The sequence below is a fragment of the Micrasema longulum genome, unplaced genomic scaffold (genome assembly GCF_059751315.1).
Source record: "Micrasema longulum isolate JH-2025_06_02 unplaced genomic scaffold, ASM5975131v1 h1tg002022l, whole genome shotgun sequence".
NCBI lineage: Eukaryota > Metazoa > Arthropoda > Insecta > Trichoptera > Brachycentridae > Micrasema > Micrasema longulum.
In genome coordinates, this window is record NW_028279190.1 from 56,182 (window position 1) to 80,847 (window position 24,666).

The 24,666-nt window shown below is 36.6% G+C and overlaps 1 protein-coding gene across 1 annotated transcript; it reads left to right on the forward strand.

Annotated features, from left to right (window-relative positions):
* Nucleotides 1-243: 243 nt before the first annotated feature.
* Nucleotides 244-23,797, forward strand: Apc (APC-like). The gene is made up of 13 exons (XM_088238941.1): nucleotides 244-585; nucleotides 707-2,179; nucleotides 2,287-4,438; nucleotides 5,519-5,675; nucleotides 7,671-7,810; nucleotides 9,148-9,269; nucleotides 10,109-10,236; nucleotides 11,380-11,489; nucleotides 13,136-13,353; nucleotides 13,801-13,890; nucleotides 14,813-14,958; nucleotides 17,067-17,242; nucleotides 17,543-23,797. The coding sequence occupies exons 1-13, from the start codon at nucleotides 391-393 to the stop codon at nucleotides 22,084-22,086; spliced, it is 9,651 nt and encodes a 3,216-aa protein (XP_088095067.1). The 5' UTR covers nucleotides 244-390; the 3' UTR covers nucleotides 22,087-23,797.
* The last annotated feature ends 869 nt before the right edge of the window (nucleotides 23,798-24,666 follow it).

A 24,666-nucleotide genomic window follows, 5' to 3' on the forward strand; every position in this document is an offset into this window, starting at 1 on the left:
TGTACCATTTTCTGATCCATGTAATACAAGCTTAAGGGTAGTGTGCGGTAGTGGATAATACACAATATTTTGTGCCATTTTCTGACCCATATAATACGAGCTTTATTCTTAAATTGTAAGTTTTTCGCATCATTCTTTTTCTGGTGAATGCTCTATGGAAAAAAGTAATTTTGTGATACTAGGAATGATATGGTATTTTCTAAATTATAAATATAATCTTAATTAAAAATGCTCTCTTAACAGCAATAAAGATAGAAACCAGTTTTCATTTAACTAAGTGCTGCGATTGAGTGAAATCCAATATTATATAAATGAGTGTTTTATCTTTAAAAGTGGTGACTAGTCATCGAATTTGACCCGAGTTAGATTAGTCTTTGTACAGTGGGCACAATGTTTCATCAAAATCATAACCTTCAAAATGTTGGCTTGAAGTACAGAGATGCGAATTCATCATTCGGACTTCTCGAAAATAATGCCAACGATAATGCGGGATTGTCCTTCACCGAGGGACTGGATTCCGGTATCGCTTCGGATGTTTCCAACGGTAATGCAGATCACTCTCAGTCCAATGGGAATTTTGAAATGGTGCGTATGACTGGAATCCAAATCCATTGTTAGTTGACTGCTATATATTACAGTCAATGTTAGCAATATGCTACTATTTCATTAATAAATTATTTAACTAATGTTTTTATTTTTGTTTCAGTTGGATAATGAAGTAGCAACCGACACTTGGAGCAGTATGGAGTCTTCCAACTCTGTTCTTACCGAGTCCGGTGGACCCTCGGGAAGTACGGAGCCCCAGTGTAGTAGCGAGCATTCTGCCACCCATCAGCAGCCAGTAAATATCTCCGCTCAAGCGGTAATCGAATCTGGAGCCTCTCCCAAAAAGATTATTCCACCGAAACCTAAACTTAATGGCCCCAAACCTCATCACAAACACACGTCACAACGAAATGGATCTCAAAAATCATCTACTTTTAGTCTAGACCTAGAACAAATTGAACTCATCAACGATGGTGAACCTTCTACGAGCACGCCCCGAAAGCCGCATTTTCTCGACGAGGATTATCACACCAGAAAAAATGACGATTGCAGAATTCCCAAACCTCATTTCCTAGAACACTCTCTGTCACCTGATGACGAGAGGCTGAGTGATATAACAAATCCTCACTTTTTAGATGAATCACCCCGCGAAAGATCGACCAACGGAGGGCCCTCTAGAAGAAATGATAATTCCAAATATTACGAAACCAGGCCTAAAACCAAAACTTACTATTACCGTGATCAAGTGGAGGATCGCCATTCTTTGGAAAGACGACATAGAAGCAACTTACAGCGTAATGAAGTACTTCCAGGACAGGCTTCTACCTCGAGTGACAGACATTATTACGATGGGGGCTGGTCCGGAGACCGAGAACTGTGGCAAAGCCAAGATTCTTGCAGCGTCAAAAGTTTCTCTAGTGCTGGGTCTGGAAATGCACCTTCCGGAGCTTTACCACATCAGCCACTTGGTCCTAAAGTAGACTGCGTGTACTCCTTATTGTCCTTGCTCTCATTATCAGCAGACAGCAATGCAGACATGAGTGAATACCTCCTCGATATGAGCCACACTGTAGAAAGCTGCATCGCTATGCGTCAGTCCGGTTGCATTCCGTTATTAGTACAATTGATTCACTCCAAACTTTCCCGCGGTTCGCGAGACAAGGCGGCTAAAGCCTTACATAATATGGTACACGCTCAGCCGGATGATAAAGCTGGTAGGCGCGAGGCTCGCGTACTGAAGCTTCTGGAACAGGTGCGGGATTATTGTCAATGCTTAGAAGACTTGATTGTTTCCCTCAAAGAAGAGTGCGAACCTACTGAAGATGATATGTCCAAACATCCTGTCCAGAGTGTAGCTGCCTTGATGAAATTGTCTTTTGACGAAGAACATAGACATGTTATGTGTCAACTGGGCGGTCTTCAATCCCTCGCAGCTCTCGTTACTATAGATCAGTGTGCCCACGGTAGTTTAGTTGAGAATGAACAGTGTGTTACGATGAGAAAATATTCCGGAATGGCCTTGACCAACCTAACATTTGGCGATGGAAATAACAAGGCTCTTTTGTGCTCTTTCAAGGAATTCATGATGGCATTGGTAGATCAACTGCAATCACCCAATGATGACATGAGACAAGTAAGTATATATTTATATGCACTACCACTTTCCAATTAGTTAGCTCTTGGTTCTGAATCTAAAAACGGGATGTATAAATTTCACATTTTGTTTAATTTGTTTTATAGGTCACCGCTGCAGTTTTACGTAATTTATCATGGAGAGCAGATACATCGAGCAAAAAAATTCTTCGGGAAGTTGGAACTGTCAAAGGATTAACTGTAGCTGCTATGACTGGCCACAAAGAGGCCACTCTGAAGTCTGTTTTATCCGCATTGTGGAATTTGACGGCACACTGTTCTCTCAACAAAGTAGATATTTGTTCTGTCGACGGTGCTTTGGCATTCCTAGTGGATATGTTAAGCTTTAATGCTCCTAGTAAAACTCTCGCTATTATCGAAAATGCCGGTGGAATTTTAAGAAATGTTTCCAGTCATATAGCGGTGAGAGAAGATTACCGACAAGTTTTAAGAGAACACAATTGTCTAAAGGTTCTACTTCAACAGTTGAAATCTCCGAGCCTTACTATTGTCAGTAATTCTTGCGGAACTTTGTGGAATCTCTCCGCGAGATGTCAGCAGGATCAACAATATCTGTGGGATCATGGGGCTGTCCCGATGCTTAGAAGTCTTATTCATTCCAAACACAAGATGATCGCTATGGGCTCAAGTGCCGCACTAAAAAATCTTCTCAATTCTAAACCTGGAAAAAATCATATGATCACACATGATTCTACAGCCAGAGATTTGAATTTACCAGTTTTACCGACTCTAGGAGCTCGCAAGCAAAAAGCTCTAGAACAGGAGCTTGACCAAAATCTCTCTGAAACATGCGAAAATATTGAACCAATTACATCTCCAACCACAAGCAATAGGGATGAGAAAATGTTGTTCACTGCTACTGAAAGGCATTTGGCGATGAGCTTAGAGAAGCGAAGAATGTCTTCCAGTTCCCCCTTAATGGGACATTTAGCATCGCAGATTTCATTGAGTCACAGTTCTCAATTCGGCGGATTTCTGAGTTGCAGTAACACTTTGCTTCTTCAGTCGAGTTTGCAAAAAGGTCACATGTCGAGAACAATGCTCCATGGAAGATACGAAAACGTCAACAGATCCGAGAGCCGGGATTCGGTGACGAGCACGCACTCAGATTCTATGTACGAACGGGTGACAAGAAACAACAAGATGTCCAACCACGTCCACAGCCCTGGCGAGAGAATGCCAGACAAGAATAGGGGAAGCTGTAGTTCCGTCAACACGGCTACTTCCAGAGCGGATAGGGATTTTATGAAAAGGTACTCCAAGGAGGGCGGGTTGATAAAATACGACCACTTGGGTGCTATTCCTAGTAGCGATATAAGCAGAAACAACTATTCCGAGTTAGCGTACGATGAAAGTTGTGACCAGCCAATTGACTATAGCAAAAAATATTCGGAAACAAAAGCTTCTGACATTCGCAGTGATAACGTAATAGAAGAATTTGCCGTACCGAGCAATCCGAAAGCCCTTAGTCCGGTCGATTTATCGCGGTCCACTGGATTCCAAATCAAAACAGAAATGTCTCTCAGTCCTGACAGTAGTCACCATGATAAAATTAATCGTCCTATCAATTATGCAGATTACCAAGAAACTGATTTGGATCAGCCGACAGATTATTCTCTGCGTTATGCCGAGGACCAAACAGAAGCCGTGACTGATCTGTCGGAAGAAAGACCACCATTAATTCACGAAGATACAATGAAACACTTTTGTACAGAAGGAACACCTTACGAAACCCCCATCAATTTTTCCACAGCCACCTCTATGTCTGACTTGAGGGCCATAGGTTCCGGAATGCCTACAACTAATAAACCTATCAAAATAGAAGAATCTACATTTGACGATGCACCCTTAGCTATGAAACAGAGCGCAGAGGTCATGTCTCAGTCAGATGAGAAAGATTCTTGTTCTCTGGAAGAGATCTCGAAGCACGACAACGACCGAGCCATGTCCAGAAATTCAACTAATCAAGTAGTTCCCCAATCCTCCAGTAGAATGACTTATGAGTCCAAGTTCAGCTCCGGGATGATTAGTCCCGAGAAGCCTGTGAACTACTGCGAAGAAGGCACTCCGGGATACTTCTCTAGGGTCAGCTCGCTGAGCAGCTTGGAGGAGGGCAGTAACAATGTTACCAAGGACAACAACTGGAACGCAGAGAGAACTAATGATGTAGAAAGAACCGGCAGTTACACTCCGCCCATTGCTGATGATATCATTGGAGAGGATGCAAAAGAAAAAGACGGTAAATACAATTTTTTTATTTAAATTTATTATTAAGAGATGAAACGGATATCTGGTAATGATCCGGTATCCGGCCTAATTTTACTATCCGGCTGGATACCAGATAGTGGCTCAATATCTAGTCGGAGGCTGGATAGTAGCTTAATATTCAGCCGGGATACCCAATATTTATTGATAAAGACCGTGTTTGGAAAAAAGGAAGTAAGCCTAATTATTTGAAAAAAAAATTTTTTTTTCATAAAATCAGTGTTTACTATTATGTTTAATTATTTAACCAGCAAATTAAATATGCTTATCAGAAATTATTTTTTAATCATAAATAAATTTCATCGTAATGCCCTAATGGTGCATAGGGCACTGCATTGGTACACCAATCTCAGCGCATCTTGATCATTTTTATTACATGAAGGTAAGGTGATCAGTCTTATGCTTCAGGTACCAGTCCAGGGACTATGAAATATTCTAGTGTAAAAACACCCTTTTAAAAATATTTTATATCAACCATATCGAGAATCGAACCCGAGACCTCTTGAATGGTAGGCGAATACACTGACCATTACACCACGAGGCCAACATAAATAAATATATTTACATTTAAAAAAAAAGTGTCCAAACCATTATAATTATTTAATTAATAATTTTATAAACCATGTTGATATGCAACTCATTGACCAACAAGTGATCATTAAAACACTTGTTTTTTTTAACTATGAGAGAAATTCGGTTCAATTCCCACCATGGTTGATATGAAATATTTATTTAAAAGGGTGCTTTCACACCAGAATATTTCATAGGTCCTGGACTGGTAAGACGGATTATCTTACCTTCATGTAACAAAAATGATCAAGATACGCTGCGATTGGTGTACTAATGCAGTGCCCTATGCACCATTAGGTGCGGAAAGGGAATGATGATGATGAAATTCGAGTACCGGGGTGTTTTTAGACAATGGGCTGAATATCCGGCTATCCGGCTTAGGAACTTGCTATTTTAGTATTTATTAACATTTAAGTATTTACTAGTATCATATGCTTAAAAACAATATTCCTCGCGAGTGATTATGTCCTGTTGTGTTGTATAGGAGGCAAAGTGGTGACTTTTGGAACAAGCCCAGGAGTGTTAAACTATGCGGAAGAAACTCCCTTGATGTTCTCTCGCTCCAGTTCCCTGGGATCTCTCTCCGGGTGCAGTGCTCCTGAGCATCCTGATGACATTGCTTCTGTGGTATCCGAATTCAGGTCAACTTGTATACCCTCACTATTTACCTCTCAAAAATGCAATTTTTTATTTATTTTTCCTGTTTTATTAGAAACCTATCAAAAGTGCTGAATTTTTGTTTTATTTTGCCAGAAAACTGCTGAGAATGCTCGGTTGTTGTTTTATCAGAAAACTGCTAAAAGTGTTTTATTTTGCCAGAAAACTGCTGAGTGTGCTCGGTTGTTGTTTTATCAGAAAACTGCTAAAAGTGCTCAATTGTTGTTTTATTTGGCCAGAAAACTTCCGAGAGTGCTCGGTTGTTGTTTTATCAGAAAACTGCCACAAGTGCTCAATTGTTGTTTTATTTTTGCCAGAAAACTGCTGAAAGTGCTCAGTCAGAAAATTGCCAAAAGTGCTGAAGTGTTGTTTTATTTTGCCAGAAAACTGCTGACAGTGCTCGGTTGTTGTTTTATCAGAAAACTGCCAAAAGTGCTCAACTGTTGTTTTATTTTTGCCAGAAACTGCCGAGAATGCTTTGATTGTGCTATGATTTTTTAAAGTTTTGTATTTCTGAAATAACTCCGCATGTGATGTCAGAGATTCTCTTCCGCTTATTCCAAATCAGTTCTGCCCATTGGTTCATCCACGGCAAGCAAACCGAAAACTCTCGTATCATTGGTTGATTCATATGAACCAGTGACGTCGTTCAAAAGAGTTCTATTATAATATATTTTTTATTCTTTTTTCATACATTTTCAGGAAACTTTTTGTACAATTAATGCTCCAATTTTTACCACACGGAAAAAAACATTTGTTGTATCCAATTTCCCATAGGGCTTAAGTTCCTCATTATGTATCTCTAGTTATGCAAATGTTCATTTGTGGAATTTTTATTTGATTAATCTGCTTTCATGTACAATTATTTCAATTCAAAATATATGTTTGTGTGATATAATAATAATTATCATATTGAATTTTACCGCTTTTTGCGGACGATAAGACGCACCGGACAATAAGACGCACCCTAGTTTTTAGTTAAATTTTCAGATAAAAAAGTGCATCTTATGGTCCCAAAAATATGGTATTTATATTTTAGTATTTTTAAATTACTTTCCCATAAATTGAATTTATTTAATTGAATATTTTAAAGAATATGTATTGGTTTTTTAATGAATGTTGATTCTTTTCAAAATTTCAAATATTATTTTATTTGAGGTAGCAGATTATTTAATTGAAGTGTTTATAATTTTTCTTCTGAACCAACTCTTATATTGGCAAATATTTATCATAGCTCATAGGAATCTTATCTATTAGAGGTAATTTAAATCAGATAAAGATTAATCATTTGCGTCAGTTTTTCAACCATCCTTTTTAAACTGTGTTAAAAAAAAGTCATCTAAAGTCAGTCAGTCTAAATTATTAGAAGTCAATGTATTGATTTCCCCCATACACACTCACGTGTTATTTAAAAAAAGATTATCCTAATATTTTTCATAGAATCCTTATAAGTTAAATTTTAATAACAATGAGTAAATTCATGCTATGGGAAATTGGATACAAAAATGATTTTTTTCACGCAGTAAATATTTCTTAAAAATTTATGAAAAAATTGATAAAAATTAACTACTAACAAATAATAAAAAAAACCACCGAAATTCCTCATAACAGTGGTGAATTATAGAACGAAAAATCCAGGCTTGAGAAAAATCACATTTTATTTTCTTGTTCTTACTGGGAACCTGGGTTTGGTTTGGAGCTTCCGTGTATGAGTCAAGCGTCTTAGCCATTACACCATAGAGGCCACCAAATTCTTCCATCTGTTTATTTTTGTGATGTAAAAAAGTTGAATCCTTTATTAATTTGTGTGAGATTCATCCAAATTATTTCACCCTTATACTCAAAATATCGTAGAAAATGTATATTGTATTTGCAGTTTAATTAAAAAAAAAACTGTAATTTTATTTTTAGACTTTATTTGAAAAACTGTTTTTGGTGATGATTTGTTGACGATTTGTTTTGTGTTGTATGAATTACAGTCGTATGACGTCCGGCTGCCTCTCCCCATCAGAGATCCCCGACTCCCTACTCACAGTCCCGTTCCTCGCAACGACCCTTCGGGCTCTGCCGCCACGCGCTTCGGTAAGCCGACCAACAAGAGCCCGCCACAAGCCCATCAGTGAGTATCGTATATTTGCTAAGTCAAAGAGATATGGTGTAAAGATGTGGCATAAATGCCTAAACAATTGACGACAATCATAATATGGATAAAGGTGTTATGCGACAGAAAGAAGAGGAAATTTCTGCGGTCAAAGTTTTGATCACCATGTGCCGTGTATTTTTTATCTTTGCATATTTATCTTAATAACTGTATGTGCATATGTTAACAGATAAGATTGATAACCCTACTACGTAAATATTTCCTACATATTTATTTGAATGTAAAAATATAAGCAAAATCATTTGTATTAATGAAAAAAATTATAAAATGCCAGTTTTTTCTACAATTAATTAGTATTTTTAGGGTTGTTTTGTTTGAAATTTCGACTAATTTCCCTAAATGCAGAAAAAACGCGGCTTCATATCGTCAGTATATTGATAGAACCCTCTAAATGACAAAATTTGAAAAAAAACAACTTGTAAATAATAATAATAATAATTATGGTTTATTAACAAAAAATTACAATTTCTTTATCTACCACATACAAACTTATGCAATAGATTTCTCTGGATTATGTCTAGTCTGCCTAACTAGGTACAACCTGTTTTAAGGCAGACATTTTTATGCAAAAATAAACAATAACATGACTACCTACTAGTTAATTTATTTTAGAGTTTTACAATATTTAATTATACCGTTTATTATTTTAGAACGTTTTTGAGTAAGTTTCCCGATTTTTCTCTACCTAAATCCAGTAACAGTATCAGACTCCCCCTTCCCACTCCTCGTTTTACCCCCGCAGAAGTAACAACCATTTGCTTTTTTTGATGTTTTATTTTTTTAAATTTTATTCTTTCTAAAAAAATATTTTAATGTGCCAATATGTCTTCTTGCCCATACTGATCATCGTGGTTTTGGATGTGACAGGGTTTAATGAACACCCTGTAAATATAATTTTTGTAATCTTTCAACTAAATAAATGTTCAATCCGTTGACTTTTTAAATTCAATTAAAGTAAAAGAGCAAGTTGAGTTAATGTAGATGTTTAAACATGGGGGTGATGAATGTTACACAGTGTGTAAAGTGGTCACTCAAACCATCCAATGACAAGTAATAAGCTTTGTAAATGCCTAGACTTCCATATTCCCTTTTCAATAATGTTTTCCCTGTCCGTTGAAATAAAATTGAATATATCTATTCATTCAAAATTTCACTCATTTAAATACAAATGAACTTATTAAGGCTTTTTAGGCTGTGCCCAGGTCAAGCCATAACAATTAATAATTGTTTTTATTAATATTATTATTAATTATTGCATAGTTATTTTGCAAATCATGATTAAAACTTATTTTCAGATCGGTTGCGGTCTGTATTTGAAGATGAAATGAACACATTCAAGTGTGAACACACTCCCTTGGAGTTCTCCACGGCAACGAGTCTTAGTTCCCTCACTATCGATGATGAACCGTCGCCTAAGGTATGAACCATTATTATATATATTTTCTCTTTGTTTATTAAAAACATATTTTAAAGTAAAAAAATGTCTGTTAAGGAATAAAATAAATGAATGCGGGATTTATTATTACATAGCGTGGGTATACAAGGAAAACCGGCTAACTGCAAAAAGCCAGTTTTACGTAAATTGAATTTAAAAGTTTGGTTGTTCATAAAAATCAAGTTTTGTGTTTTTTTTTAAAATATTTATTACTCATTATTCATGAAACATATTTTTATACATTACAGAATTTATATGAAGTAAAAAGCAACAGAATTTTGAGAAATAAATAATTTAGTAAGATAAGAAAAATAAAATCCGCATTAGCTGATTTTCCTTGTGAAGAAATTTGTGCTGGTTGAGTTAGGCACTGCATTGGTAAACCAATCGCAGCGTATCTTGATCATTTTTGTTGCATGCAGGTAAGATGATCAGTCTTAGGCTTCAGGCGCCAGTCCAGGGACTCTGAAATATTCTAGCGTAAAAACGCCTTTTTAAATAAATATTTCATGTCAACCGTGTCGGGAATCGAACCCGAGACCTCTTGCATGGTAGGCAAATGTGCTGACCACTACACTACGAGGCCGACAAACTCCTTTATCAAAATTGTGATTTGAATTTGATTAAAATTTTTTAAATAAAACAACAGGTTAATTAAATACCGTTTCATAAGTCAATAAAACATTCTATCAACTTGTCAATTGTAACAAAAATGACCCAGGTACTCTGCAATCGGAGTGCTAATGCGGGGCTCCGCCTCTGGGCCTGGATAGGGATGTGACAAACAATACGGCGTAAATAAAAATGACGTATTATTCCAGGAGCTGGGCGGCACTCTGGAGCGGGACGCGCTGCCGCCTTCTAGCCAGAGCGAGGCCCACTCCGCTGGCAGCAGTGAGCGCGGGGAGGACATACTGGCTGCCTGCATCAACCAGGGAATACAATCCAAGTAATACTCCTCAATGTGTTAGTGCATCGCTTGAAGTCGCATTCAATAACAATCAAATACTGTTTTAAAAACCTCAAATGCCAACAACACTATATTTTTGTTTTTCAGCACTCTCTGTTTTCGCATACAGACCTTACTTCCTTTGTATTCTTAGCTGATTATTCCGGCTTTCGACATATCCATCAGTATTTGTTGGATTGATCATTCTATGTCTTTCTTGGTCTTCCGCTGCTTCGCTCTTCATCTCCAAATGAACGTAGCACCCCTTTCTCGAATTGGTCAATAAACTACAAATGTTGTAAAACAAATTTTTCAGGAGTGAAGAACCATTGTATGGACTCATAGGCAGAGAATTGTAAAATAAAATCAAAATTGAAAAAAGAAGACTTCGGGTTTATTTTTTAAAACAAGGTTTTCAATTATTAACAAATTACAACAGGGCTGGAGAATATCTTAAAAAAGGGAATATGGAAGTCTAGGCATCTACAGGGCTTATGACCTGTCATTGGCTGGTTTAAGTGGCCACTTTACACACTGTGTAACATTCACCATTTTGCTTATGTTTGAACATCCATATTTATTCATTTATTCCATTTATTGATTTCAGCGAAGTTAAAGAGCATCCAGTCTTTTGTCTACAAACATTTGGACAAACTCAAATATTGTAATCAAAACCAACTGGTCCAAGAAGAAGTTAAAAAATTGTTTTCAGGCGTTGCCTAGTATGTGAAATTATTCAGTCAGATGAAAGGTTTCAGCTCTTTAACTTCACTAAAATCAACAAATGGAAGAAATATGGATGTTCAAACATAGGCAAAATGGTGAATGTTATACAGTGTGTAAAGTGGCCACTTAAACCAGCCAATGATGAGTCATAAGCCCTGTAGATGCCTAGACTTCCATATTCCCTTTTCTAAGGTATTCTCCATCCCTGTTGTAATTTGTTAATCTTAATGACTCACGAGGGGGTGAAATCCAGTCTTTTGTCTACAAACATTTGGACAAACTCAAATATTGTTTTCAATTATGTTCTACGGTATTTTATTTTATCCTTGTCCGGCCTGATTCATCCATCCATTCTTCAGAATACAGATCTGCGTGTGAAATGGGATAATTTTTCCTAAATATTTTTTTTCTCTTCAGGATAAAGACAAGGACCCCGAGTGCATTAAATCGATCCGGTCCGTCCCTGGAGCATCAATTGCCACCAATGCATATAATGCATCAAAAATCACATCAAATGTCGTCGCAAGGTATGAATATTTTTTCTTTATGCTTTATAGGCTGTACAACAAGATTTAAATGCAAAAAATGAACATTTATAGAAAACACCTAAAATCAAATGAAAATAATTTCAAATGTTTTTTCATAAAAACAAAAACTTGTACCGTTTTCTCACACATTTGTGTAAAGGCCAGATTTCAATTAGTAGTTAATACTACATTAAATCTTATAGTTTTTTTCCACTTTAATTTATAAATTTTTACCAGTGACCGACATCGTCTGCCTGGTGGGAGACTAAACAAATTTCTATGTTATTTTACATTCAGGGGTTGTAAATCATGATTTTATATAAATAACTATAATAGTGTAAGTCACTCTCCAAGCATAAGAGCCAGTCTCTTTTTTTGGAAAATTACAGTTTTCATGATTTAACTAAATAGAGAAAAAAAAATAAACATTGTCATTTTATGTAACTGCATTTGAATTTGGTTATTATGAGGAAGATGGGACCGACTGAATTTGCTCATCATAAGAATTACTCGTTATACCAGAGAAGGGTTTTTTTTTAATCCAATCGCCATTGCATATTGTCACTAAGTAAACAAATAAACGTATTGTTCACACCGATAGTTAAAAAAATAAAACTTTTAAGTAAAATTATAATAAATGCTTACAAACATACTACTATTTACATTTAAAATGCAGATAAATGAACATTATTACACAATATTTACACTGTGAATAAGAAGATTTTTTACACACCTCAAGATTTTTCAAGCCATATTCTATTTCACAAATAATTGCCACTTTTTCACGAATTGAAAGACGCTTCCTCTTGTTAATTGACATGTTTATAATTCAGAGGTTAGTTTTAAACTGATCTGACATCTCCCACTCGTATTTTTTATTATTCACCGACTATAGAACATTAAAAAAAACTCAGAAACGTTGTAAAACTCCCGAAATAAGGACTACAAAAAAAGTTGTAAATTATAATGTTTCAAATGTGTGTTATTTTTTTTTTTAATGTTGCCGGCGAAAACACCAATTAGGTACTTGGACACTTAAACACAAAGTCAGATTGAAGAGTTTTTAATCAACTGTTGACAATATTTTTGTTCGGTATGTCCGAGAAGTAGCTCGTTATAAAAATGAATAAATGTATGGAGTAAACCATAAACCAAAATGTCGATGAATGTTTCCTCGTTACATCCGAGATCTCGCTATTGCCACGATCGTTATAACCAAGTTCGACTGTAAATGAATTAGTAAGGAAATAAAAAAATATATTTGTGTTATTATAGAAATAAAAGAGGAGTGATCTTAAATCCACAAATATGGAATAACCAGTGGTTGGCTTCATCGCTTATCATCGTGAAATCTTTTAAACCGGTCCCAGGTGTCTCTCGTCTATTATTTTTATAAAAAATTACAACAAACTTCCACGAAGAATTTTCACTGACAATCTGATATATTTATATTTATTTATATGAATGAAATTCTTACTAAATAAATAATAATATTGTCACTTTGCGGAACTGCCGTTTTGCCTTTTATAATGCACTTTAAGAAGAAACAGCCATCACCCAACGAGTGAAAAAATATACAAGAAGAATAAAAACACCGATATGCTTTGACTACTTGTATAATAATAATCAACGGATGTGATCTCCAGACCACGGAAGCGACGCCTTCCTCACATACTGCACCGAGGACACTCCCGCCTTCCTGTCCAAGGCCGGCAGCCAGTCGGACCTGTCCACCCTGTCTCTGCTGGAGGACGGGGATGACCACCACACCGCGAGGGAGAGGGACTACTCCGATGACAGCTCCAACCTCAGCGGGGAGAATGGAAACCTTTTGGCCGAGTGCATCCGATCCGGAATGCCAAAGGTAAGCTAGTCAAATATCTACGAATCGGCAACTCCTACATTATAATTAATTGTGTACCAACACAGTGCCCTATGCATCTTCAGGTGTGTACAGGGGTATGATGATGATGATGATGTAAAATAAATGTTCTTTTGTCATGAAGTAAAATAAAACTACTTTATTTTACACATTAAAGAAATGGTTGTGGTCTAATACCCGTATGCAGAGACAAAACTTAAGGTGAGGAAAGTACATTCTAATTTCAAATGCGGAGAATAACCCGAAGGTGAAGACAATAGAATGTACTTTCCTCACCTTAAGTTTTGTCTCTGCATACGGGTATTAAACTGATTGGCATTATTATTTATCTTAAATTAAAATTGCTATAATTTCATTTGCTCAAAGTGTTTTTTAAAACCTTTTTATAATGAAAACACATAATAATTGCAATTTTGTATTTTGTTCCAGAATATTCAGGAAGATTATCAAGAGCCAATATGCACTGTGCCTGTTCGGAAGGAAATTCAAACCAGAGTTGTCCACCCGAGACTTGGTCAGGTAAATGGAAACATTCATAATGATTTATTGCAATTAGTACACACTAAGCTAACAGGCATTCGTAATAGAGGCTGTGTAATTTGAGAAGGAATTTATTAAACCGTTTGTCAATAAAATGTATAAAAAATACTTCTCAGAATCTCAGGGTTGTGGTCCTGTGGCTAGTGTCTCGGACTCACGGACCAAAGTTCCGTGGTTCGAATCCCACTTTACCCCAACTTCATTCCCATTTTCTAATAGTGAGTTATTTACAACTCGTTGAAAATGGCCCTCAAAATTAAATATTTGGGTAAATCATAAGAACGCAATTATTTATTTTTACTAAAAAAAATATTTTTTTTCAAATGTGTCCTCGAATGTGTTAATCACGATTGGGTGAAAAAATTACCACTTAGAAATTGTGAAATTCTTGGCTTGGATCCTAAAAAACTCCAGGTGCCAGTGATCACATTTTATATGTTCGATAATTAATAAGTCAAAACTCTTATTTTTTTATGATTGATGATATTATATTCGATGTTCAAGTTCAATATAATTACAGCAAAATGACGTGTGACTCACAAGGCGAAACCCGAGTGATCTAGCCGGCCACTTCGCGTTGCTCGCAACATACGTATAGTGTATCCCCACATTACTATGTCGGTGCCTATGCACCCACATATATAACGCATGGATACTACAGAAATAAACCCGCAATCGTATAAGATATATGTTTCTATAGAATGTGAAATACATAATTGAATCTGAATTCATTTGAATTATTTTGGTAACGGAGGAGTATAGCTGACAGAATTCAATTTGTTAGTGTTGATTTTAATTGATGGAAAATGGGCAAAAATAGCAACTGAATGCTATTCAGGATGATTTGTTTTAAGTTTGTTTGTGTTATAAATGCATTCATATGTTTTCTGGATTGTTGCAGAGCGCTCTCCCCGGGTACCTGGTTGCCCAGGACGAGATGGAGAGTTACGCCATCGAGGGAAGCCCCTTCCAGCACTCCTTGTCCTCCAGTTTGTCAGACCTCACTATAGACAGCACAGGCTCCAGAGCTCGTCTGATGGCCAACAAGTAATTATACTGTTTTCAAAATTATTCATACTAGCTCGTACATATTTATTTTATTTTTTTTATTCATATTTTTTCCCTTACAAACTATAATTGATAATAAAAATAATGTGACCTCACTGTGGGGTTACCCGTGCCGAGGACACTTTACATTATACAGTGGTGCCTCACACAACGAACTTAATTCGTTCCAGGAGCAAGTTCGTTATGCGAAAAGTTCGTTATGTGAAACGCGTTTTCCCATAACAATACATGTTAAAAAAAATAATTCGTTCTGTAGCATAAAATATGGTAAGATGACATAAAAAAAAGATAAATTTTTTGTTATTATTTTTATTTAGATACATCTAAAAACATAATGAAAAAAACACACATTTTTTAATTTTAAGAAATAATCGAATCTTGCACATCTTCATCCATTTTCCGCTTTTTGGCCGATGGTGCAGTGAAAAACCTGTCCAAAGTCGTTTGTTTCTCTCTTTTCTTCAACATCTGCCGGAAATAACGGACAAGAGTATCGGAGTACAGGTCGTTGATCCTGTTTGCTTCAGCGGAATCCGGATAGTGGGCATTGGTAAACTCCTGAACTGCTTTCCATTTGACCAGGATGTTCTTGATGTCAGCAGTTGGAATTGGTTGATTGTTTGATTGTTGCTCCTCGTTATCAGATGACGCTTCCCTTTGAGCATTGTCCTGTTGTTGGGCCAGAAGTGTTTGGAGCTCTTCAGTTGTCAGCTCTTCTTTGTGTTCCTCAATAAGCTCCTCTACATCCTCTTCAACGATTGCTGCGACACGTGCGTAAGTTAAGCGTACTGCTCAGTGACTAACGACTGCCTGCGCGGAAGGATGCAATAAATCGGCAGTGATCGTGTGAAGTGGGCGACTTCGTTGTGTGAAGCGAAGTTCGTTGTGTGAAGCGAAGTTCGTTGTATGAATCGTGAAATGAACGAAAAGGAAGTTCGTTGTGTGCAGCGTTCGCTGTGCGAGGCGTTCGTTATGCGAGGCACCACTGTACTTTCTAAAAATATTTTTACATTTGAGAATGAACAAAGAAGACTAACTTAATAAACAGAGATAATTAACAAAATGTTCAGACAGTTTTAAACACTACGTATTTATGTTTATAATTAATTTATGTACATCTAAATTATTTATATTACAAAACGCACAATGAAAGAACAAAAACCTAACATAAGCTATACACTTGTGGAGCAATTGATTCAATATTGGTTTGGGTGAATGAGACAATCCATTTTACTTCTACCTAGCTCCACTATCTATTTTTTTATAGCCTTTTTGAACTTTTTCTCGTTACTCATTGTTTTAATAGATAGTGGAAGTAAGTAATAGATTTTAATTGAATAATACTCAAAATCCTTTTGTCTGAAATATAATTCATTTTAATTAACAATTGAGTCCAAAACTATATTTATTTAAAGCGCTAGATTGTGTACAGTTTATTTTATGCCTTTGCGAAGGAACAGTAGTGTTACAAAACTGATGCTCATAATTATTTTATTTACTGCTAGTTAAATATGACCACAAGTTTCAAATAGTTTTTATTTAGATTTAAATTTGGAAGTCTAGGCATTTACAGGGCTCGTGACCCGTCATTGGCCGGTTTAAGTGGCCACTTTACACACCGTGTAATATTCACCATTCCGCCTACGTTTAAACACTTCATATTTCCCTAACTCTTCCATCTGTTGACTTTTGTGAATTAAAAGAGCTGAAACCTTTAATATGTGGGTGAGATTCATCCGGCTGAACCATTTCACCTACTAGACAACGCTCGACTCACGAGGGAGGAAATCCAACCTGTTTACAATCATTTGGACATACTCAAAACATTGTTCAGTTTTTATTTAGTTTATTTACGGAGTTTAAAATTAAATATGAGATAAGATCTTACTTATCAGGAATGTTTAATTAAACCACTCAAAATAGTTTATGGATATTGTTAGTTTATATTTAGTTAAGTAAAAAAATTCTCACGTTATTTAGAAGTTCAGTCAAAAATCTAGTTTTGTCGGGGTCAATAAGAACACTAGGCAAGCTATCCAAATATCAATACATAATAATAAACTACCATTCATTTCACCAACTTTCAGTTCGAGAAGGGCAGAATCTTCACCGAAGAAGAACAATGGGGAGAGAGAAGGAAGGTCCAGGTCAGATATTTCTCCTCACGGTTCTCCCGCTGAATCCCTTAGTTCTGTGGACCTCGGATCTGATGACGGAAGACTTCTGGATATGGCCATTCAAGCCGGAGTTCCTAAATATAAAGGTGAAAATAACAATCCTTTTGAGTCATATTATTTTATGGCTAAATTTTAATTCTTAATATTAAATTATTCTTATTAAATATGAGTAAATAATTGTAAATAACCACTTGCTGACTTTTCAACCGGTTTTGAGACATACCTGTCTCTTCGTCAAGACACTAATTAAACTTACATACAATTATTTACTAATCTTTAAAAAAATGTTTGACCACAAAGTTAATGCTTTAAGTATTAAATTAATTCATGTTATTAGTAATTATTCTACTTTGAGTTCACATTGAAACTTGTACTTGTTTTTGTAGATGGACAAAACTACATGCGTGATTGTGGATTTAAGATTGTCAAGAGCCCTTCATTGTTAGAACAGAAAAAGAGTCAAGATTCTTGCACTTTGGATGAGAAATCAGAAGACCACGTCACTGTTCTGACAAGACACGACTCTTTAAGTTCCCTCAGTGTGGACTCTCTCGGTTCCAACGAAGGGGAACAAGCCCTGTTCGAGCAATGCATAATGTCCGGTATGCCCAAACCTCGCATCAGCCGGAAGTGGGACGATATTCATTCAAAAACATTAGACAAAAATTTCAAGGCCCGATCGGTCGATAGAAACAGCTCGGTGGTCCCCAGGAGTCATGTCCGTAGTCACAAGTCCCTGGAGAGGAATAAGGAAGATAGCAGGAGTAAGCAGATGCAACGAGATATCGAGTTTGAAAATTTAGTAGCTGTGGGAGCATTCCAAAACTGCTCGCAAAAGTTAACAAAAGCCGAAGAAGAAATTATGGACAGAGCACTTTTAGAGGAGGCTATCTATTGCGGGATGCCTAAAAAACGAGATAAAGGTAACACGGCTTCTGAATATAGAAGCGACATATATTACAAATCTACTTTTGATGATCGCCAACCGAGTGGGGGCTATACTCCGAGAAAAGACTTAAATTTGGACGGTTCAAAAAACGTCCAAGCGACGTCTGTTGTAGCCGACAATGGTCGGGGCTGTTCTCTGACGAACAAGAGCGCTCTTCAGGCGACATCAGACGTAAAGACTGCGGTGGAAGTCGGAAGCACCGCAAGAAGCACCGCTGGAATCCTCAACAGCGACACCTCTCCTATCAGCATCACTCGACATCGCCGCATCACCCTTCCACGGGTGGAGCCCCCGTCACTGTCCTTCAGTGGGAATGCGTCACACACCTGTCCCTACAGCCCCACGATGAGAGATGGGTCTGAACAGCAATCCGATCAAGTAGATGGAGACGCTGTTTCTAAAAGTATGGCGGAAGAAACTGATCCATTTAATGATTCCATTTTTGATCAATCTAATGAATGCCGGGCTTTGGATACGAGTAACTTTTTGGACAATACGTTTGACTCAAATCTGGACCCTTCTAATGAATCTTGCGCCAATGATTTAAATGAATCGCGAAATGAATTTGATCTATCCATGGATTGTTTGGCTGATGACATTCAAAATAAAATGGATTTAGAAACTTCTCAAATGCTGGCTAGTTCAAGAACGTTAGTGCAATCTACCACTCTGTGCTCGCCTTTAAAACCTACTGAATTTCATGAAGATGAACCCATATTTGTGCAAAGTTTAACCGAGAAGCGTATAGATAATACGTCTTCAGAGAAACTAGGAAAAAGTTCTGAAAAGCAGAGTAGCACGGATACGTGGAATGAAAATACATGTCCAAATGACATTTCATTCCCTACAGTTAGCGGCTCAGTCCCTATAATAACTTCTTTAAAAAGTGATTTTGGCGATGAAATAACTTGTGCGGGAACTCTACCCGATCTATTAGAAGAAAGTGTTGTCCTCGGAGATGGAACCAACCAACCTGATCTTACTAACCAGTTAGTTAACAACTTCCTCAATCAATCCCCAATCGAAGAAAATACTTTACATTCTCCATTAGGAACGGCGGGTTTACTACCCAAACCCGCCGACAATCCTCAGTTACGCATGGTCATGGATAATATTTCCAATACGGATGAATCGCAGGGTGCTGCACTTCCTAAAAACTCTAATATTAATTCTGCCCCTAATGGTGGAGTACATGAAACAGATGTGTCATCGAGAGCTGTCAGAGAGAGCAGCTATGATTACTCTTGTCTAACAGAAAGTGGTCACTCTTTGCACTCGTTGGACTTGGACAGTGTGAAGCCACCCTCACACATGGGCAGCTTAGTCTCTCTAACCCACAGCCTGTCGGGAAATTGGGATGACAATTTAGATAGAGTACACAGTAACTTGACAAAGAGGAACATCAATAAGATTCAAAGGAAGAAATCTCTTCCTGTGGGATTAATGATAAAGAGAGCCCTGGGATATTCTCATAGTAACCAGGGAAGTTCCGAGAACTTAGATTGTGCCGTAAGCAATTTGGAAAATGTCAAGCCACCGTCGGAAATGGACGATGTGTTCGATATGGAGAACAGCATGATTTCAGTTGCGAGTATTGTATCTGAAATAGCGGATACTAATGACGACGACAGTTCCACCATTATTTTCGACTTCAAACAACCAGTAAATGGTTTTCATCTAATTGGTAACCTTCCCGCCAATTTAGATATCGAAAATATAAATCCTCCTTCGCTGTTTGATGAAATGACCGAATCTACTTTAGAAAATGACTTCGATGATGGAGATGACTGTTTGACGCACACTTTGGCATACTGTCCGGATATTCCCTCTGGTTCGGAATCCGGTACTCCGGTTGCGTCTGATTTCGGTAGCAGCGCTGAATCTACACCTAAAAAATGTAAACCGGGAAATAAAAAATATTTATCTCCGAAGCAAAAAAGACAATTGGCGAGAGATAGATATAAAACATACACCATAGCCGCTGAAATGGCAATAAAAGAAGAAGAATCTCGTAAGAAGGTCTCAGAAGTGGCGGCCACTAGCTCAGCTGAGGTCCCGATGCAGTTACGTGCTCAGACTGAAAACGTAACTGCGCCGAATCCAGAAATTAAAGAAAGGAAGATTCGTTCAAATCCCAAACAGAGAAGGCAAGAGGATAGAGCGAGATATCAAACACAAACTGTGAACATTTCTAACTTAAGTCTTTCAAGCAGTCCAGTTGAACATAATACTTCCAAGGACACCGTTAAGGATCCCGAGATCGAGGAGCTGAAAAGGAGATTAGAAGCCAAGAAAAGCATGAAACAAAAACGCCTTGAAAATGCAGATAGGTACAGAACAAGAACATTAGATGAAACTTTAATACCGAATATACAGTCGGAATCTCCTCAACCTGATATTCCGAATAAAACCTCAATTTTCAAGCCGAGCTGTTTTTCTCAGCAATTAAATGTCACGGAATATAGTCAAACACAAGAAACAACCGAGGAATCCATAATGGTAGATTTGGATTGCGAAACTATGAGCCTCGTATCAATCGAAGACGATTCTGAATTAAATTCATTGAGGATGAAAACTTTCACTAAAAGTTTTAGAAATTATTTGCCAGTTATCGAGAGTCCTACAGCGGTGGATAGATGTATGGAAAAGAACTTAAAAAATATGAATCATAACTCGATACTGACAAACACTTGCGAGATCACTCAAAGAAATGAAATCCAAATATGCAATGGTGAATTAAACAGCATAGAATGCGATCAAAACTCTGGTACTGAAAGTGCGGACCAAAATCAGTACTCTGATTCCGAAGTAGAAATACCTTTAGTGAAGGGAAAACCGAAAATTGTTAAGCCTGGTCGAGATCAAAGCGTGGATTCCAATGAGTCAGTTGAAATTGAGGAAACCACTCCTAAAACAATTAGAGGAAGAAGAAAGGCTCTGTATGTATCTCCTTACAAAAGGAATGGATCCACACCGAGGAAGAGTCCAGCTAGAAATACCTTAACCGTCAAATCTACCAAAGGGTCAATTTCTTCAAAACTAACTAATGGTGTCACGAGTAAAGCCCAAAATGTCAAAACACCTATGTTAAATAAGGTGTCGCACGTGTCTGTCAAAAATACCATAAGTTTGTTTAATAAAAACAATCCTTCAGTTTCGAAAAACAAGATAGTAACTCCACCGATGAATAAATCTCCTCTTAATAATTCCGACGCTGTTTCACAGAGAGTTCCGTTAGTCAGGCAAGGTACTTTTACTAAAGAAGAAATTTCTACCGTTTCTTCGCCGACATCACTAAATAAAACTATAGAAAAGAAACAAAGTCCCGGTTCTAAACTTGCCAAACCAGGAACTATTGTAAAAGCTGTAGTGAATACTTCACCCTCTCGTTTACCTCAACCCCCGTCAAAAACTACCCCCAAAGTTAGCGTCAAAGAAATGAATGGAAAATCATCTGCTAATGTTTCCAAAACACCCCCGGGCTTGAAATCTTCTTCTTCCAATCAGAGCTTACAAAGTAACGACAGTGGAAAAACAATTACTCTCACTCCCAAACCAAGCAAATCGGGAAGCTCTTCTAGTGTCAGTTCTTCCTCGGCGGTCCCCTCAAAACCCCAAACCAAAGATGTAACCAGTAAAATAGCTAATCTGTGGAAGAAAGTAGAACAGAGCAAAAAAACCAATATTAAACCAGACATGAGAGTGTGGATCACTAATAAGGAGGGCTCGAGCGGCACCTCTCTCGAGAGTGACCCTTCGGGAGACGTGGCGAGTGTGGGGAAACTGGTGAGGAGCTCGACGTTCGAAGGCTCCCCGAAGGCCGAGTCTTCCATTCCCACTCCCGCCAAACAGAAGTCCAGCATAGCGATTAGAGTTTCCCAGTCGCCAACCTTGAAGTACAACTCCAAGGTGCCCGTGGTAAAGGTAGCCGACAGAAGTACCAACGGTGGAATAGTTCATCTTAAAAGAGGCAAACCGTAGAGGTGTTGGTGTATGAAATGACTGATTGATGTATTTTCTAGATTAATTCATTTCAATTCGATAATAATTGTTGCAAAATGTTACTTAGAATTTTGACTAGTTTCAATTAATGAATCTTAAAATAATTATCCTAATAGAAGTACTTAAACTGTACTTCGATTGTGCATTTTACCACACAGTGTACAACCATATAAATATTACGTATTCTAATTCAGTATGTGCGTTTATGTGTGTGCGCGTGTATGTGTCGCCATATCGGTAATGAATCTTAAATCCTATTTTTAAATGTTTTTCAGCTTCCTTTATGACGTAATATTTGGACATTTGTGATTATTGTAGCGACTTTATATCAATCATTAGCGCTTAGTTGTATGGAAGGTAATAAATAGACGGGTAATATGATATACGAATAGAAAAAGTTGACAAGAATCTATTTCTGTAATGCACACATACCTTTACTCAATTACGATTACTTATATAATGTATTTTTATACAGCAATTAAAGATTGCACAATGAGACGTAGGTTTTGATAGACATTAAAATTCTGGTATGCCATTCATTTTGATTACCATTGTTACTAAACTTGACCATTCAGAATTGCATTTTTTTTTTAAGAATCCTACAACAACAAAAGCTTATTTTGGCAAGAAATAACTCTCGCAATTTCTTACACATTATTTTCTTATTTACAAAATTATTACGATTTGTTTTATTGAAGATTCTACTTTATTTTGTTTATGCAAATTCTTAAAATCTATATATTGATGTATTGTTAATCGACAAATCAAAGTACCTTTGCGTGTGTAATTAATGACACATTTAAAGCAAACTCAGAATAAAAAAGTAAAAAAATGTTGCCGTGATGGAAGTGACTACCCTTGCAATACAAAGCAGAGATTGCAATAATTAAGTTTGTCCGCACTAATGGTGCATATAAGTGTAATTTAGAACTGTAAATAATTCAGTGAAAAATCACTAATTGTTTTAACTTTACCAGGAATTGAACCTCGCGCATTTTCTAACTACCTTTTTTTATCTTACCCTTTTCAAAGATGCACCATTACATTGAGTGCACGGTCTCACATTTCACTTGCCAGTCCGAGGACTCTGAAATATTGCAGTTAAAAAACATCTCTAAATCATTCGAAACAACCTTTTTGAGAATGGTGATCGTGACCTCATGTACGATAACCAAACACACTAACAGGTGGCCAATAACGCGGTATCACCTGGCGGATACGTTATGTTCACAGAGATGTGTAAAAATAAACTCCTATTGTTCAAATTTCACCGCGTGTTTGATACATATTTTCTATGTAATTGTGAATTTATACAAGTTATTTTTAACCTATATTCCATAATCTTGCGCTTAAATGTTTGTGTGTGTGCAGTGCAAGTGTGTGTGTATGTGTATACGGAATGTTTACGATAATTTCTAGTCAAATATATTTTATAATTAGTCCTTATATCGAGAAGCATAGTTCTACTTTATTCGTTAAGCATTTGAAATATTTTATATAATACCAATTTCTTCCTTGTTTAGAGCAATATGTTTTACTTCCCATTATTGAAATGCTATATTAATTTTGTACATAAATTTGAACAAAGAAATGGATGTTATAAATACTTATGTTCACAATATTTTTAAGTATCTTATTTCTATATTATTTGTACATAATATTACGACATTGCCAATAAATACAATGCTAAAAAAAATTGTCTTAATGATTTAAATATCCAACCCTATATATGTATCCAAACATCCGTCTTGTGTTCCATTTAACCTAATTTCCGGAACCTAACTTGTAGTCGGTAAACCTGAAGCAGCGTAAAAAGGCGCACCAAAAAAGGTTTTAATTTCTCAGTAAACTGGCAAAGACAGTTAGTCTTCTTTAATCTACCGATGCAAATTTTTTGTTACATAATTTCAAACCATCATTTCTACAAAAATGTGTTGGTAAAAGTAATTTATAGTAAAAAATATTATGGAAAGGAAAACATATGATAAATACATACCTCTTACTGCTTTTACCAGAAACTATATATTTATATGAATTTATATTTAAAACAGATTTAAAAAAAATACACAATAAAAATCTCAGAGTAATAAATGCGCCTAGCATGGCAAATTATTACTCTGAGCTAAAAATGTGTCAAACTGATGAAACAAAGGTATTGTCTTTTTTATCATCACCACGTGCATAGGGCACTGCATTGGTACACCAATCGCAGCGTATCTTGATAATTTTTGACACATGAAGGTAAGATGATCAGCCTTACGTTTCAGGCACCAGTCCAGGGACTATGAAATATTCTAGAGTACACCCTTTTAAATAAATATTTCATATCAACCATGTTGGGAATCGAACTCTTGCATGGTAGGAAAACACGCTGACCTACAACACCTATAAAAATATAGAAAAAGGGCGTTTTATCCTCCCTGCCTACGTATTCGGTAAATTGAGTAAGGTTTAGTTAGACAATAAATATTTTTTAAAGATTCTCAGGTAATCAAAGTCAACAATGTTTTGTAAAATGTATTTTTGCCACAAAGAAATATTCTACATTTTAATTCAGAG

Bases quoted from the DNA above. Each gene is read 5' to 3' on its own strand.
- Apc (XM_088238941.1), top strand. From the start codon at position 391: ATGTTTCATCAAAATCATAACCTTCAAAATGTTGGCTTGAAGTACAGA. The intron at 11,490-13,135 runs GTATGAATATTT...TGTGATCTCCAG, and splicing joins ACATCAAATGTCGTCGCAAG to ACCACGGAAGCGACGCCTTC. The intron at 17,243-17,542 runs GTGAAAATAACA...TTGTTTTTGTAG, and splicing joins CGGAGTTCCTAAATATAAAG to ATGGACAAAACTACATGCGT.